Source organism: Gadus macrocephalus, chromosome 2 (genome assembly GCF_031168955.1).
Source record: "Gadus macrocephalus chromosome 2, ASM3116895v1".
NCBI classification, from domain to species: domain Eukaryota; kingdom Metazoa; phylum Chordata; class Actinopteri; order Gadiformes; family Gadidae; genus Gadus; species Gadus macrocephalus.
In genome coordinates this window covers 4859153-4876628 of record NC_082383.1, presented here as the reverse complement: position 1 = coordinate 4876628, position 17476 = coordinate 4859153, and the positions used below count along the sequence as shown (strand labels likewise).

Genomic DNA, 17476 nt, shown 5'->3' with positions numbered 1-17476 from the left:
TACTTCAAAACAGCAATGGGTTAACTTGTCTCGTTTTGACCTACTTTCAGGACGTTACCGAACGCGTCACGAGACGGGGAAACAGCTGACGTGGTGACGTCAGGGTGTTGACGGTGTTTCGGTAACGAGAAGGAGCGCCGCAGTAAACAACATGTCGCTGAATCGAAACCACTCGCAGAACGGCGGAGTTCTAGTACACAACGGAGAGAGGTAGGTGGACGACAGGACGGTTTCCTGCTCAGCCGGGATAGCGGTTAACTTTTGACCAGCTTCCTGCCAGTCTTACATGTCGTATAAACCTGTGATATAAACTGCTGTGAGGTTAGCTTCATGCTACCGCTAGTTGTCATTGGGAGGCCATCCACGTCACAACATGGAACAAGAGAGTCCATGAGCGGATGTATAACATCACGTTACGTTTAGTGTGTGGATGGTGGTGGGGATGTTGTGGAAACGAGACTTAACTAACATGATGTACATGTTGGGCAACGGGTTGGTGACATGTTGTCATCACACACACACACGCACACGCACACACACAAAAAGCCACTCGTAATAGCTTCCCGTTTTCTTTCTTTTGTTGCCTTTAGTGACTTTATATAGGCTACATCAAATTAAACATGAAGTAAAACTCCGCCTCCCTGTCCTCTCCCTTTTCTTTGCCTCCTCTCCTCTCCTCCTAATCAGTGTTCTGAGAGAGTGTAAGAATGTGGAGCTCTCCTTCAGTGATGTCAGCAGTAAGACTGATCTCCTCAAGGGGACCAAGAAGGGTTCTGTTTACCTCACACCATACAGGGTAAGCTAACTCATTAACTCACTACAGGGTATGCTAAAGGTAACTATCATCAACTCATTAAAGGCAATGCTTACTCTCTCATTAACTTCTTACAGTGTATGCTAGCTCTTACTCTCATTAACTCCCACAACTCACAACTTCGACTAACGCTAAAGGGCTGATTATGGGCCCACGTTCACGCAACACAATGACGCAGTCGTGAACCTTAATGGTTCTGCGTCGGGTTTTAGTAAGCGGACCAGTCACAGCCCTTGCTGCTGCGTGGGAAGGTTAACATTTTTGGAAGGCGCGCGTCAGACCCTTGCAGCGGAAACAAGGCGGGTCCGCAAGGACGTAAGGGGTCCTTAACCCCCTTGCGTTGCTTGAATGTGGGATCACCGTAATCAGCCCTTAACACTCATAACTCACAATCTACAGCAGGGGTTCCCAAACTGACCCCCCAAAAATCAGAGATATCTGGAGGTTGTTGTCCCATGAAAACGTTTGCGTGCACACACAGTAATAAGCCTATTCATGGACACCACACTTTGATATTATAAAGAACGCAACAGCCTGTTAGCCATAATCCTAAAATTTGCTTGTTTATGATAGTGAAAGTAGGCCTATATAAGTAAAGTTAAACTCACCTTATGAGATGATGGGAAACGGTCTACTAAGAAAGGTGATCTTCCCCGTTTAGTCGCTGTATTGTGTCTTCTGCATGTACGTTTTTCATGTATGTCAGTGTCGAGAAAGGTAATCGTATCCCAGTCATATTGTTCTGCGGCTGTTTACTCTTGGGGAAATACTTGTTAAAGTGTACCTGAAGAGCTTGGAGATGGGTGGTGAATGTCTTCCCAGTGTTAACAATCCTCCATAATTTAAACTTCCTCCATTCATTCGTGCAGTCCAACGTTTAGATCAGGGATTTCAAACAAATTTTCGTCCCGGGCAGGGCTGTACAGTGCGAGCATTTTACTCGCATATGCGCCTAAAAATAGATTGTGCGAGTAGAAAAAATAAAAAGGGCGCACGGGTGCGAGCAGGATTTCAACCCTTTCATTAGCTTTTTGATCCTAAAATAAATTCATACAAAGTGGATCAAAGTAGAGTACAATTTTCTCGCATCTCTAGCCTATACAAATCGACATTTTCACACCTGGAAAACACAGAACTCTCATGATGACACGCGATCACGTCGCCCAGCTCGTTGCGGCGACTTTACATTGAATGTCAATACGCGTCGCCCGGCCATCCCCGAGCGGCTCGGTAGTCCACACCAGGCGGCGCGACACGGCGATTCACCGGCCCATGGAAGTTTATATTTTTTCAACTTTTGCGGTGTGTGTGTACAAGAGGGGAAGTAGTTTCTCCAGCGGTACCGCTTCTGTCTACCGCGGAGTCTGGCGGCAGGTAGATGCAGTAGACGCGGCGCAAGCTGGGCGGGGTGATCTCGGTGTGAACATGCGCATTGTTATCAGTCGTAGTCGGGATACTCGATCGTAGCGGGAACGTTTGAAAAATGAAGAGCATCGAGTCGTATTTTCGAAAAAATCAAAGTGGTGGAACCAAGAAGGGAGAGGACATCGGTGAGAGAAATGTGAGAGAAAATGTGGAATCTGGGACTGACAGTGTCGAGCCAGAGGAGATGGCAACAGCTAGCGTTAGCACCGACAGTGCTAGCAAGGTTTACAAGTTTAAATCTGATTGGATAAAACTCTTCCCTTGGCTAGAGTTTGAGAACAACCTCATGTTCTGTAAGTATTGCAAAGGGCAGAAGCAGGCAGGTAATTCAGCATTTGTGACTGGAAACCCCCATTTAAAAAAAGATGGTGTAACAAAACACAACCACTCCAAGCGGCACATCACCTGCAGAGACAGTTACATGATGCGACTCAGCCAAGCGTGCCAGGCGACCTGACTACAAAAAATTGTGGGACAGAGATATTCTCTGCGTTTAATTGCAGTAGGCCTTATGATGGCACTGTGGTATATGTTTAATGTGTGTTACTGATTTGACTGTTAATAATAAAATTGTGTTATTTAAAAAATTTCATAGTGCTCCTAAATCTTTTCTGTGCTCCTAAATTTTTTCATTTAGGAGCACCTGTGCTCCTAGTGAAAAAGCTAAGCGTACAGCCCTGGTCCCGGGCCACATCAGCATTATAGTTGCTCTCAAAGGGCCGGTTGAAACTGTAAGACTATATAAAATGTGTAACTATTCTTTAACATATTGTTAAATGACTGTCTGCATTTGATTATTATTTATTCAAGTGTACAAATATTGTACATGCAATTACATGAATTAAAAAAATTTATGTAAGCTTGGTAGCTCGAGGGATTTTTTTGCAGCGACAATAAAGCTAGCTTTCACTGCTGCATCATTTTGGGCTGTAGCTTTTGTAGACGTATTCTGCTGTGATTGCAGTCTGCCTGTTAATTCTTGGACAGTTTTTCACTGAGGCTAAATTTAGAATACTTGGCTCTGTGTTCATTGTATTCCTATTTCACTGACACTGCCTCGTAGCACAGAAAAATACCTGTTTTTCTCCTTGAAGCACAAAGAACCCTATGTATTCGCTTCCCCATCTTTCATTATATTGCCTTCCCTCTGTATACATTTCTCTCTAGGACATTTTGGGATTATTTGTAGATCTTTTCAACTCTCACTTGTAAGTAAACTCTTAAAGATAAACGCAGATTTGGAAACACTGCAATCAAGCGGCAGGATGCCATAATTTCACGGGTTGCATTGTGGGAGAAGTATTATTATTTTTTTTTATAAATGAGGTATTGGGCCGGATTCGGCCCACAGGCCGACAAGTCTGGTTCAGATCCACCTCATGAATGTGTACAGTTTATAATTCAGCCACAAGACGCTTGTGCTTTCACCTTGTAATGCAATAATAAGCCTGTCCAGTTTGTCAAATATGCAAGATTACACGCAACAATTAGACTACCTAAGTGCACGTTGGTGAAATGTACCTTGTGTCGCAAATGATGCAAGCATTATATTATTTTTTATGTGAATACAACTTTTTTTTTTTCTAGGTTTCAATTTATTTACTGATATATTTTTTCGTTCACGCCCTGGATATAATCTCAAAAGCCCCACTTGAAGAAGTGGGTGTAAATACAGGGTATGTAAACACGAGCCCCCTGTCTTCCTTCCAGCTGGTGTTTGTGTCCAGCAACAAGGACTGCCTGGGCTCCTGCATGTTCCCCTACTACCTGATGAAGGGCTGCAGCATAGAGCAGCCCGTCTTCGCTGCCAACTTCATCAAGGGGACCGTGTCGGCTGAACCCGGCGGTGAGTCCTCTCCCCGCCTCCTCAATCCTCCCCTCCTCCTCAATCCTCCCTGCCTCCTCACTCCTCCTCACTCCTCCTCACTCCTCCTCACTCCTCCTCACTCCTCCTCACTCCTTGCTCCACCTCCCTTCTCTTTATTTAATTGATATACTCTATATTCATTAAGCAGACGCTATTTTCAAATATGTGTCATTAAGGAGCTGGGAGGGTTAAGGCATCCAATATTCTTACACATAATATTTTTATGAATGAACATATTATTATTATTATTCCACTGATTTGTGTGTGTGTGTGTGTGTGTGTGTGTGTGTGTGTGTGTGTGTGTGTGTGTGTGTGTGTGTGTGTGTGTGTGTGTGTGTGTGTGTGTGTGTGTGTGTGTGTGTGTGTGTGTGTGTGTGTGTGTGTGTGTGTGTGTGTGTGTGTGTGTAAAACCAGGTGGCTGGGAGGGCAGGGCCAGCTTCAAGATGTCTTTCACCAGCGGGGGAGCCATCGAGCTGGGCCAGCACCTCTTCAAACTGGCCACCAACGGTGGGTACCTCAACATATACCTGGTCCTAGGGCTCCTCATGGACCTAGACCTGGTCTAGAGTCAGTCCTGGTCCTCATAGACCTGGTCTAGAGTTAGTCCTGGTCCTCATAGACCTGGTTTAGAGTTAGTCCTGGTCCTCATAGACCTGGTCTAGAGTTAGTCCTGGTCCTCATAGACCTGGTCTAGAGTTAGTCCTGGTCCTCATAGACCCAGACCTGTTCCTAGGCTGACCTCCAACACCTCTTCTTCACTACTTCAATACTGATTGACCAGTTCTTCTTAACATAATTAGTGCAATGTCTTGGGTCAGGGAGCAATGAGTTGATCCTAGAGGACGCTTCAATGATGTAATGAGTCGATGACGATCAAATCCTAATGACAAAGTAGTGAATGGATTATTTTATCAATGAAGTCATGGTGTCTTCAACCACGGTGTTACTGTTTACTTTTTAGCCACTCAGTGATTTACATTGAATACTGATCAGAGCAGATAGGGGTTGTACAGTACAGAGAAATGTCATTAAGGAGCAGGTAGGGGTTAGACATTACAGTAATCGGTCATTCAGGAGCAGCTAGGGGTTTGATAGTACAGAGACAGGTCATTAAGGAGCAGGTAGGGGTTAGACAGTCCAGAGACAGGTCATTCAGGAGCAGGTAGGGGTTAGACAGTACAGAGACGGGTCATTCAGGAGCAGGTAGGGGTTAGACAGTACAGAGACGGGGTCATTCAGGAGCATGTAGGGGTTAGACAGTACAGAGACAGGTCATTCAGGAGCAGGTAGGGGTTAGACAGTGCAGAGACAGGTCATTCAGGAGCAGGTAGGGGTTGGACAGTACAGAGACAGGCCTCCAGGTCGCGTTAGGGGTCCTCTTGCTCTAGGATGCCTACAGGCTAGGCTGCCCTGGGTGGTACCCAGAACCTTTGGGCAAACTGCTACACTAATCTAACACCCTGCCGTCCTGTGTGTTTCAGCGTCTCGCCCTCCCGCGGCACAACCCGGCGGGCCGTCGTTTGGCTACCCATCCCCCGGGGGGGTGAACGGCTTCACCCCCGCTCCCCCAGGCTACTGCCCCCAAGCGCCGCAGCACAACGGGTTCTACCAACCTCCCCCCCCTCAACAGAATGGATTCTACCAACCTCCGCCGCCACAGCCCAACGGGTTCTACCAGGCTCCGCCCCCTCAGCCCAACGGGTTCTACCAGGCCCCGCCCCCTCAGCCCAACGGGTTCTACCAGGCTCCGCCCCATGGGAACATGGGCTACCCCTTCCCCACCACTGCTGCCGGTACACTGCCCCTCATTGGTTATTGTCATGACTGGACGTGACGGAATCCAAACTAATGTCAAATCAAATCATACTAAGAGTAGAAAGTAACTACTAAAGTAATGCAATGGTAATAATGAGTTATATAGTACTAGTGTGAGTAATAATAGTACCTATGGCTCATACTACTACTAATCATAAGTAGTAACAGCAGTTAACGATACTACCTGCATTACTGCTAATCCTAGTATTACTAGTAAGTTAAGGTTTTAACTGGTCAACTACTAATCATAAGTTGTACTTGTAGTTAATGGTACTGCCTGCATTACTGGAAATCATAATAGTTAATGGTACTTCCTGCATCAATGCTAATCAGAGTAGTGTTTATAGTTAATGGTATTACCAATATTCTTACTAGTAGTTAATGGTTCTGCAGGTGTGATTAAGAATCATGTAACTAGTGCTATTGTTAATGGTACAACGGCCTTACCACCATGGACACGCCCGATCTCGTCTGATCTTAGAAGCTAAGCATGATCGGGCCTGGTTAGTACCTGGATGGGAGACCGCCTGGGAATACCAGGTGCGGTAAGTGGTGTCGGGTAGTGGCCTATAGGTGGCACTCTTCCCTCTGGCCCCTTCACTCTGCCCCAGTGCAGAGACGGGGACACTGTGCTGTGGAAGGTGCCGTCCTTCGGACGAGACGTAAAACCGAGGTCCTGACTCACTGAGGTCATAAAAGTTCCCAGGGCACTGATCGCAAAGAGTAGGGGTTTCCCCGGTGTCCTGGCCCAACCAGGCTCATTCAATCCGGCCCCCTAATCATCCTCCTGTATAATTGGCTGACTCATTATTTCCCTCACTCTCCACCTCAAGCTGGTGTGTGGTGAGCGTTCTGGCGCAGATTGGCTGCCGGGCATCACCCAAGTGGGTGCTACACACTGGTGGTGGTTAGTGAGGTTCCCCCTTCCCTGTAAAAGCGTCTGAGTGTCTAGAAAAGCGCTGTATAAATTCAATCCATCATTATTATTACTACCTGTGTGTTCCAGGTGTGTACCCCTCTGCTCCCGCCTACATGGCCCCTCCCCCCGCCTACCCTGGACCCCCCCAGAACTGGAGCGCCCCCTCACCCACACCGGGTTAGTACTCTGTCTGTCTGTCTGTCTGTCTGTCTGTCTGTCTGTCTGTCTGTCTGTGTCTCTCTCTCTGACTCTCTCTCTCTCCCTCCATTTTAGGTAATCCCAAAGCAATGGAGGCTGCTGGGCGGGCTTACTACAACCCCACTGATCCCCACCAGGTCTACATGCCCATGGTACGCAGTCCTCTCTCTCTTTATCTAACTATCTCTCTATCTCTATATTATTATTACGACTACAACAACTACACTGTTACAAATATTCCTCCCTCTAACACTTTTTTCTATTTAATCAGTTGGACTGAATTATTCGATGTCTCGTGGCAGTAGCTTATTCATTATTGTGTGTTTATGTACTGGTTGAGAGTACAGGGTATTGGTTCAGAATACTAGATACCGATTTAAGAGTACTAGACACGGATTTTGGTTTGTGTTCTTTCAGGAGCAGCCTCCTCCCTACGCACCTTACCCCGGAGCACCAGAGAAGAAGAATAACTAACCAATCGCAGTCTGCTGTTTTCCTGCACTTTTCTCTCCCATGGAACCTCTACAGTGACCTCCTTCTGTAGTGCAGACCTGCTGTGGTGCGACCAATCCAAGACATGGCGGACTTTAGTGATATTCCGGAATCAAAAATAATGGACTGACTTTTATCCTTCCACTTTGGTATCGGAATTCATTCCAAATCTTTTCCGTATTTGTCTATTAAGGTTTGAAGTTGAGTGGGACATTTTCCAAGTGTTCTTAAGCTTTCGATGAAAATGTTCAGTTGTTTTGCCGAGAGCTTCTTTATCCGCAAGTTTGTAGTGATGCGGACATTATGAAGAATGTATTTTAAACAAAATGCTAACACCTTTCATAGCAGATACTCCCAAGCTTATTAACACTAACTACCACAACCAGCATTGTAAATGATATTATACAATCATGCTCCGGGCGCGCGTGTGCGTGTGTGTGTGTGTGTGTGTGTGTGTGTGTGTGTGTGTGTGCGTGCGAGTGTGTGTCTGTCTGTGTGTGTGTGTGTGTGTGTCTGTGTGTGCCCTCTATTGTATTCATGAATGCATAGCCTGGCTGAAACCAGAACTGTCCACTCTGTAATTACACTCTGTCATGACCCCACTCAGGGGTACTATGTATCTCTCGTGTTCCACCTGTGAGAAGATGTCTGAAAGTGGTTAGCTTATTCCCCTTAAAAGCCCGCTCTAGGTAACTAATGGAGCCGGTCACTGAGGCTCTGGGAACTCCATTTTGGATCTTGGCTTGCTTGAATGAATCAAATGCCCTATAGCTCGTTTGTAATTCTAACTCCTTAACTGGATATGTTTAATAGTTACAATAAAAGTATAGTAGTTTCCACTGATGTTGGTTTAATGTAATAGGCGTAACGGCTTGAAAGAGTACAATCTTTAACGAACACAATATAAGAAAAAACAGTCACTTCTTAATACTAACTAGATATTTATTAAGTAAATGGCTATTATATTCTCACGAATATCTACACTCCATATTTTCACAGAAAATCACACACTACAAAGTATTCCATAACACCATTTCATAATAAGAATTATAATAAATAACATTTTTCAATACAAAGTATTCACCAGTAACTGCTTTGATTTTGATAAACATAGAAGCCAGTAATATACGGTACACTAAACATCTTCACACCTGGCTATGGCTCACATCCTAGTTTTTCAGTTTAGTTTTTGTGCAGAACTCATTTGTGCTTTTATCAAACAAGTGGTGCAATGTAACATGACAGGATGGATACAAAAGCCTAAAACGTGTGTTAACTTGATACAAACAACTAGAACGGTATAGAGTGGGTTTCAGAGTGTTTCCAGGCCGACCATATCTTGTTATCGGGCCGAGCAGGATGTTCTGTGAACTCTATACTCTGCCCTCTGACCTGCAGTACCTAAGGGCTGACCTCACCCCTATAGCCTGAAATATTTAGTTCCCAACATCTGACCTGTTGCACCGGGTTAAGTCCAGTCGGTAACCCGACCTTTAGCTCTGCGCTCTCCAGGACGGCTGCTCAGCCAGCAGACTTAATTTATGTTTGCCTATTGATTGATTTTCAGGGTCTGAACCACGAAGAGAACAACTAAAATCTACCGCCCTACCAAACCTGCACCCTTTAACATATCCTTTTATAATTGAAGAAAAACGATTAAAAAATATATTTTAAGAAGATTCCGAAGCTAATTTCATCTGGGGGGAGGGGGGGGGGGGGGGTGCACTGACTGTACTGGTGTTTATGTGTGAGTGTGGTGCAGCAAAGATGTTTTAAACTCTCCCACCAGGGGGCGGTGTCTGTATCAACGGGCCATCGTGGAGAACATCTGCCTACTAGCTCCAGGACCTTAATATTCCCTCTACCCATCCAGCATTCAGGCCCAGACGACTGTCGGTTGTGTGGGGGAGGTGTCAGGTACAGGAAGAAGGAAAAGGACGGGAGGTTCTGAGGTGGATGAAGAACCTACGGCTCCTCTTGCAGGAACCACACCTCGTTGCGCCGGCCGTACGGTTTGATGGGCACGTCGTAGCTGCAGCAGAAGTACTGCTTGCGCTGGTACGGGGCGGTCTCCCCCAGCGTGCGCGTCAGTCGGAGCGCCTCGGCCCGGTACTCTGTCTCCCCGGCGAAGCCTCCAAACTGACTGGAAACAGGAAGCACAAGTTAGGCGGTCGTGGGGGGTCACTCGGGTCAAGAAGTGCATCCTTGGTGGCTGTAGCTGTAAATCTTGGGAGTTAGTTTGGCCTGAAAGGATCATTGCTCGGGGGAGAAAACCACGTCAAAGGTCCAACTTTCCCGCAGGAACAGAGTTGATGACGCCTGTAGGAAAAAAGAGAAGGGGCTTGGGGGAGAACCAAGTCCTGGAGGAAGACTCACAGGGCGTAGACGGTCATGCCGGGCCTCTCCTCGATCCGGATGGCGCTGTCGCTGGGCGCCGGCGGGCTGCGCTGGTACGCCATGGGGATCCGGATCCCCACCACCAGGCGGCGAGACATGACGCCGTCGTCCCGCGGGAACACGGTGATGGTGATGGGCGCCGCCGTTCCCATCGCCTCGGCTTCAGGGGGATACAAACACAACAGCGCCGTGTTCCTTTCTGCTTCTGTGTTGTCGTTTTTTTCTTTACGACTAATTCTACGTCGAATACCAGCGTTCGGCTGCTTCCGGAAGTTTCTCGTAGTTTGAAGGCGATTTTGTTTATCTCCTGGGCGGCATTTCTGATAAAACGTGTGCTCAACAGGTCAGATGCAAATGCATCCAGATCAATTCCACAGACATAGTTCACTAGTCGGTACAACTGTTAATAGTATACAGTGGTGTGCGTATATATATATATATATATATATATATATATATATATATATATATATATATATATATATATATATATATATATGCACACATATAAACATACATATATATATATACAAATATATATATTTATATACATGTGTATATTTATATATATATTCATAAACAATGTATATATATATGCATTAGAGTAGCTTACCCTGGTCGTTGGTGCCACCGATGTACATGAGGAGCTTCCTCACCAGCTCTGCTGTGACCTGGTCGAACGAGCGGCCCTCAGACGAAATGGCCGCGTACTTTCCGGCGTCGTAGCGCCGTATCTCGTAGCTGACGCCATCCTAACGGAGAAACAGGCAGGGAGTCACTGCTGGGCTCACCAGTGTAGCCTCAATGCTATGCTAACTGCTAGGCTGATTTTTGTGTAAATTGTAAAAAATAGATTTAAAGAGGATGCATCAATCCAAACCCAGACTTGTAGTCCTTTAAGCACATGCATAAACATACATTATCTTCATCTGCTGTCCTTCTACCCCCCACGTGCAGGAGAGAGAGAGAGGTAGAGTTCTTCATGAATCACCTCTGACTCATCCATGTTCTCTTCCTGCAGCCATGCAAGTCCTACTCAAAAAACACTGTGTGTGTGTGTGTATGTGTGTAATGTTCGCGAAGGTATTTATATGGCAAGGACTGCATGTTTGTGCGGGTATTTATATGACGAGGGACAGCGTTTGTGTGTGCGCAAATTTATATGTCAAGGGGGATTGGTGTGTGTGTTTGTCCTGTGAGGGGGCTGATAAAACATATTTATGTAGATTTATATTTATGCATTTTCTTATGCTCAGAGCGCTGCCAAGTTTACTGAAGATTATTATGGTCTGGATATGCACACTGTTGCATAACAACACAAACACACCACATTTACAAACAAACACACAAAAACACACCCATACAACGTACACACACACACACACACACACACCGTCGTGCACATATTTGCAGGAGACTGGCGAAGTACACGACCCTGACTCCACCCACTATACTGACTATTGATCCCCATCTACTCTGGTTGTTATGGCGACTAAAGTACATTATTATGACAGACTGGGATCATAAGAAGTAGAAATTGAAGGATAAAGGTTCCTAGTGCATGAACAGATCATGATATTGGGTTAAACTTCGTCGTTAATATTCAAGAGCTTTTATTACATATTTAAAAGGTATTGTAGGTACGATTTAAGAGCTATTATTAGAGTGTAATTTGTTCAAAACGCCACAGCCCTCCATCTGGTGTTCCTGAGTGAAAAGTATTGTGAGAATATCTGTTTTGGTTGACTGTGCATCTGTCTTTTTATGAGGACATTTATATTTTAAGATTGTTCCTGGCTCATTTCTCAACAGTCAGGGAATCTATTCTCTTATCATCTTTCCTGTAAATTACAGGTTACAGGTTTCTCAATGGATGACAAATGTAAGGTATGAAGTTTGTTACTGTTCAAAATCGTTTTCTCCCCTGCACTCTCTGCACTCTCTTCACCACTGTTGAACCTTACCTACAGCAGCTTCAGCTGAGTTAAGATACAATGGATGAAAGTGTCTGCTAGAATGATTAAAGAGCCAAGTAGTCTGAGCTCCGGTTGTCCAGGGCAGCTGTTTCTGGCTGTCCTCCCAGGGAGGGTGTCTCTAGCGGTGCTGTGGAACCCCTCGACTTAATACCATGTAATCACTGCCAGGTGGGGAACCCCAACTTATGCATCTTCTGAAGCACGTAATTATCCCCGTCACTGTCCCTGGGTGGCTGGCACCCTAATCAACACCTTCCTCCTCAGCCTCGTCATCCTCGCACTGTACTTTATCATCCCCGCAGTTCCAACTGCAGGTTGCACTCGGCAGACAGCTGGTGAGGCGCCCGTGGTGATCAACCACTCAGACACATCCTTTGTCTTCGACGTGTGTGTGTGCGTGTGCGTGCTTGTGTGTTTGGTTGTCTGTGTGGTTGTGTCCCCCTGTATTGGGTGTCTGCTTTAATTAAGAGTGCTGGGTGTCAGGGTGGCTGAAGAGATCAGGTGGTTCTGATTTACACAGACACACACACACACACACACATTGACTCCACTTGGCCTGAGACCCAGCAACAAATTAATAGTTAATTTAATTAATCAATCTGTGTGTGTGTGTGTGCGTGTGCGTGTGTGCATGTGCGTGTGTGTGCGCGTGTGTGTGTCCTGACAGCCAGGGGATCAGCCAGTAGTAATGTCAGAAGACATTAGTTATTGATGACATTGAATCACTTATGTGATGACAACCCTACCTACAGTACACACGCACACGCAGACACATACAAATGGGCGCCGAAACGTCGACTGTAAATGCCAATTGCTCGTCACCGGAACGTTCTCATTGCGCTTGCATGAATATTAACTCAGCACGTAAAGAGCAAGGTTGGCGCGAGCCATACGGAGATACGCGGCGATGCCCTTGCCATTAGTGACGTCATCTGCCTTTACGTTTCACCCGCGGGCAGGGGATAGGGACACAAACACTGATTAATACGCGCAGACTGACCTACACAAAGGTGCAAGTTAAGAAAATACACATTTTAACCATCGCGTGTATAATTTACGTGTTGCATCTTGGGGTGGTTTGACCTGTATAGCGCGCGCTGTCACAGAAGCACGCGCCGCGACCAATTAATGTCGGCCTGTCAATCAAATCAATGATGGGGGTGCAGGACTCCGAGCCGCAAGGTCACGCGCACGAGTGCGAAGTGTGCCTGAACTCTGACCCCAGAGACGACCCGGTCCTTACCTTGGTCTCGCTGCTCAGCAGTTTATACTCCGTCTCCTCTGTGGTGCCGAACAGCGAGTTCTTGATCATCCCGAACATCTCGTCTACTCCCGGGTCTCTCTGCTCCGTGTCAGGTCCTCCTTCTCCTCCAGCTCCTCCTTATTCCCTTCTTCAATCGTTCTTTACAGACTAAAATTACTTCGGAAAACAAAGAGTAGCCTACAATAAGTTTCCTTGTTGCTTAAATACTTCAAAGCTTTCCTGCTCCCCCCTCAGTCTTCTTATGTTTTGGTCTTTTGACTCTGAACGGAGATGCTCCGAACACGACTCCTCTCTGCTCTGCTGAACCGGAGACCAGGAAGCAGACTCCTCCCCCTCCTCCTCCTCCCCCTTATTCTCCTCCCTTAGTCCTCTTCATCCTCCCATCCTCTTCCTTCTCCCCCTCCTCCCACTTATCCTCTTCCTCTTCCTCCTCCTCCTCCCTTCGACATGTCACTCGTCTAGTTCCTGTTTCCGACTCAGTTAACCGCTGTCACCTCTTCTTCTTTGTCGCTAATTGCTTCGTTAACGAGCTCTTGCTGCGCGCATCGTGAACATTCAAAATAGCCAACATCTGAAGTGTTTCCAAGAAGCTCGTATGTGACGGGGCGTTATAAAAAGTCAACACTTCTGAACCTCACTTCCATGCCGCTTACGTTCTCACTTTGTCACGTCCGCGTCTGTCTCTGTGCGTGTGAAACAGCGGTGAGCACAACGTTTATACATTTTATTCCACATTCTCTCGATCTCTGCGTGTGACACTGTCTGCCCTTGTGTGTGTTATGTCTTCATGTTTATGAGAGAGACAATGTGCTTGAGAGAGGTGTGTGTGTGTGTGTGTGTGTGTGTGTGTGTGTGTGTGTGTGTGTGTGTGTGTGTGTGTGTGTGTGTGTGTTCCTGTATGCGTTCCTGTTTGTATGTGGCCTAGAGAGATGGTGCGTTCATCAGCAGTGACCCGTGAGCGGCCTGTCTGGAAGAGGGAAGGACCGAGCAGTGGACAGAGGGATGTACAGAGGGATGGACAGAGAGAGGGACAGAGGGATGTACAGAGGGAGGAGAGAGGGACAGAGGGATGGACAGAGAGAGGGACAGAGGGATGGCCAGAGAGAGGGACAGAGGGATGGACATGGGGCGAGCAGGGGACGGAGGGAGGAGAGAGAGACAGAAGGATGGACAGAGAGAGGGACAGAGGGATGGGCAGATGTGGGAAGAGAGGACATAGAACGAGAGAGGGACAGAGCTGTGGACAGAGGGAGGAACAGAGAGGGGGGGGGGGGGGGGGGGGGGACACGTGGAGCATGGAGAGTAGATCAAGCGGGGCTGCGAGGGGAGAGCGTCGGGGGGGGAAGCGCTACAAGCGGATCTTCCCAGATCTCTGGAGGTCTGATCGGGAGTGACAGGCCGGCTCTGCTTTTTTCACCCCCTCTTATCTTGGCACCTCAGTGCCCAGTCGGGGGAAGAATGACATGATCATCAAGTCTCACTGATTTAGGTCACAATATTGGCTGTAATTGGCACTTAAACACTGCCTTTTCTACTGACCCTGATTCTCCCTCGTGTGCGTTTGTGGTCGTTATAACCGAAGAACACATCGGCCCGCGCTTGAAACGATGAAACATGAGACACAAAAATCCCACAGTTCTGTTTAAATGTACTTTATTTGAACACGTGACGCGTAACTCGTATTTACAATCAACTGGAACTAAATGATGACGAGGAAGACTACAACAATGACGAACGTGGTCTATAGACTGGAGCTCGTCCACTCTGGCCCCCACCGGTTTGCTCCCGCTTCTGGCTTGGTGTCTGGGTTCTACAAGGTTCTTGAGGGTTCCACAAGGTTCTGGAAGACGCCCAGAGGGGGAGGTGCTACTCCTCCCAGCCCTTGCCTCCGGGCTGGCTGGGCAGCCGAAGCCCCACCAGGCTGGCCATCTCGGCCAGCCCGCGGTCCCCCTTGCCGTGGTAGAGCTTGTGGAGGGCCAGGTGTTCGCGAGTGGACCTCAGCAGACACAGGTACGCCTGGGACAAGTGGAGCGCCTCCTGCCGTGCCCGGCACTGCCTCTCCCCCGTCACCTGGAACAAGACCTAATCATCAATCGGGTCATTTATTAGAATTCTAATTTTTTACAGAATACGAATAAGCTTTGTGGCCAGGTAAGTTTGCGTATACACGGATGCTTTTCTGATATGCTTGCGGCCGTGAAAGACGGATACAAATATGTGATAAGTTTAAAAACGAAAGTTATAACAAAAAATGGCTTTGATATTTAACCATGTATATATGGTTAAATATATATTCGTGCCTGGATAGAATGATTCACAGACGGCACAGAAAGCCCTTCAACACAATGAACAGGGATAACATAACACCATTTGCTTCTTTAGCGAATGCTTTAATCGAAAGATAAGAATTCAGGTACACGCCATCAAGGAGCAGGTAACAGTGAGCCATCATCTTGCTCTCGGAGGCCGACCAGCAGCACACTGGACATCGGGGATCACACGATAAGCACTACACCGTCCTGCCAGCCCATTAAACGACGACTGCCCACGCTAGCCCTGCTCACGTCCGTGTGAGTTATGTTGTGCTGTGGAGATCCTATCGGGCTGACAGACCCAGGATGATGGGGGGAAATCCCCTCCAGCGATCCGCCAACTCCCACGATGATCTGAGCTACAGCACACCTCCCCCCTACCCTCCCCCCCCCCCCCCACCCACTGCTCCCGTGAAGCAGAAACATGGTAATATGGTTGACAGCGTAACCACATCATTTCAACAGGCATCTCCCTCCCTCCCCCATCTCCCCCCCCCCCCCCCCATCTATTTTTCTCACACACACACACACACACACACACACACACACACACACACACACACACACACACACACACACACACACACACACACACACACACACACACACACACACACACACACACACCTAATAGACTCCCCTTGGCCTGAAACCCAGCAGCAAATTAACTTAATTTAATTATTCAGTATGTCTCTGTCTATGTGTGTTAGTGTCTGTATGGACTGCCAAGGGATCTGCCAGTATTCTTTACATTACTTATTGGAAAACTATAACATCATATATAAAATATACACGTTTTGTTATGGATACATATATGTTATTATTTATAAATTGCATGATACTGATGTCTTGGCCAAGTCCCTGAGATATTTAAATTTAATCTCAACCTTGTAAACGAAAACAAGAGCTCTGGATCGGCTGTCTCGGTACTCTGCTATCTAGCCTGTGGGTCACCTTGCTCGGCTGTAACTCTCATAATCAACTTACAACTCAGTTTTTCAAAAAATATTATCATACTATAACATTAGTAATATGGTTAATGAAAGCAAACTCGTTTGATATTAAAAGGCGCAACGTTTTTAACGTAATGTACGCAGGCACAGCAGAGCTGAGGATATTGTCTGCTAGCGTCTCATTTTAGCCCAACTCACCCCATTTTTCCGAAACTGGTCAATAACATAATTATAAGCCAACGTATTCTTGTAGGTGGTCCCATGGATTGCACGTAATTCCTTTAAAAGACCTCGGAAAACCCGAAGCGACGGTGACAACCCCGACATGCTTTTTTTCTTTTTTGGATAGGCAACAAGGCAAAACAAATCGACTCATCGAGCCACCAGACAAGTTAAATCAATCCACCGAACACTCGATGTCCATCGTCCTTCAGGCAGCGCGACTCATGTATTCTATTCAATGATCAGTAGCCTAATGGCAATGTATAATTAGCAATGCGTTGTAGTCAACCACAATCACATTGTTTTCCTGCAATACATTTCAAGTACTTCAAAAGAGTGGACGCCGTTTCTATGCCACAAAGACAGAAAGCGTTCATCATATCCATTATACTAAGGATTATCATGCCAATAACGGCTCCACCTAATGTATTTTTTAAAAACCTGACTTATCGTTGAATAAACTCGTATGCACCAACTCCAAACATGTAAAGAACAGCCTGCTCTCGTTACCCACTGCTGGTGAGAAACTGCATCCGTACCAGGTAACGTTCCAGGTTAGTTAAAACAAATGTTTTCCAACACTTCAATGACCGTATACATTGTAAAACTTGGTTAAAGCATGCATTTAAATTGTCGATTGTGTCTGTGGTCCTGTTTACTGGCCACATGGAGGCGATGTTGTATCACAAAAGAAAGCCGCATTGACAAAATCGCCACGCTATCTCGGTTCCTGGTGGGGATCAATACATTAGCCTACAATATGACCAAAACAAAGATTAGTAAATGTGTTTTTGGTTATTTCATTATCTAAAGTTAAACAAT

The 17476-nt window shown here is 46.5% G+C and overlaps 3 protein-coding genes and 1 pseudogene across 4 annotated transcripts; 2 read left to right on the top strand and 2 right to left on the bottom strand.

Annotated features, from left to right (window-relative positions):
- Positions 1-46: 46 nt before the first annotated feature.
- wbp2nl (WBP2 N-terminal like) lies at positions 47-8367 on the top strand. The gene is made up of 8 exons (XM_060077156.1): positions 47-210; positions 688-796; positions 3950-4085; positions 4521-4613; positions 5588-5899; positions 6928-7017; positions 7114-7190; positions 7456-8367. Exons 1-8 carry the CDS (start codon positions 152-154, stop codon positions 7510-7512), a joined length of 933 nt encoding a protein of 310 aa, XP_059933139.1. The 5' UTR covers positions 47-151; the 3' UTR covers positions 7513-8367.
- On the top strand, positions 6355-6473 carry LOC132453111 (5S ribosomal RNA; annotated as a pseudogene).
- LOC132475827 (heme-binding protein 1-like) lies at positions 7860-13511 on the bottom strand. The gene is made up of 4 exons (XM_060077181.1): positions 13147-13511; positions 10541-10679; positions 9907-10087; positions 7860-9673 (listed from the first exon to the last, which is right to left on the bottom strand). The coding sequence occupies exons 1-4, from the start codon at positions 13222-13224 to the stop codon at positions 9496-9498; spliced, it is 576 nt and encodes a 191-aa protein (XP_059933164.1). The 5' UTR covers positions 13225-13511; the 3' UTR covers positions 7860-9495.
- A 1292-nt stretch (positions 13512-14803) lies between these two features.
- Positions 14804-16827, bottom strand: fmc1 (formation of mitochondrial complex V assembly factor 1 homolog). Of its 2 annotated transcripts, none has more exons than XM_060077099.1 (2): positions 16631-16827; positions 14804-15249 (listed from the first exon to the last, which is right to left on the bottom strand). In XM_060077099.1, the coding sequence occupies exons 1-2, from the start codon at positions 16757-16759 to the stop codon at positions 15034-15036; spliced, it is 345 nt and encodes a 114-aa protein (XP_059933082.1). In that variant the 5' UTR covers positions 16760-16827; the 3' UTR covers positions 14804-15033. The 2 variants fall into 2 exon arrangements, with proteins under 2 accessions (XP_059933082.1, XP_059933090.1); XM_060077107.1 differs by having other exon boundaries at positions 14804-15237; positions 16631-16820.
- Positions 16828-17476: the final 649 nt, after the last annotated feature.

Coding starts and splice junctions, on each gene's coding strand:
- wbp2nl (XM_060077156.1), top strand. CDS start 152: ATGTCGCTGAATCGAAACCACTCGCAGAACGGCGGAGTTCTAGTACAC. Junction 4,614..5,587: donor CTTCAAACTGGCCACCAACG/GTGGGTACCTCA, acceptor TGTGTGTTTCAG/CGTCTCGCCCTCCCGCGGCA. Junction 7,018..7,113: donor CGCCCCCTCACCCACACCGG/GTTAGTACTCTG, acceptor CCTCCATTTTAG/GTAATCCCAAAGCAATGGAG.
- fmc1 (XM_060077099.1), bottom strand. CDS start 16,759: ATGTCGGGGTTGTCACCGTCGCTTCGGGTTTTCCGAGGTCTTTTAAAG. Junction 15,250..16,630: donor ACCAGTTTCGGAAAAATGGG/GTGAGTTGGGCT, acceptor ATTGATGATTAG/GTCTTGTTCCAGGTGACGGG.
- LOC132475827 (XM_060077181.1), bottom strand. CDS start 13,224: ATGTTCGGGATGATCAAGAACTCGCTGTTCGGCACCACAGAGGAGACG. Junction 10,088..10,540: donor CGGTGGCACCAACGACCAGG/GTAAGCTACTCT, acceptor ATCCCCCTGAAG/CCGAGGCGATGGGAACGGCG. Junction 9,674..9,906: donor GGCATGACCGTCTACGCCCT/GTGAGTCTTCCT, acceptor TCCTGTTTCCAG/TCAGTTTGGAGGCTTCGCCG.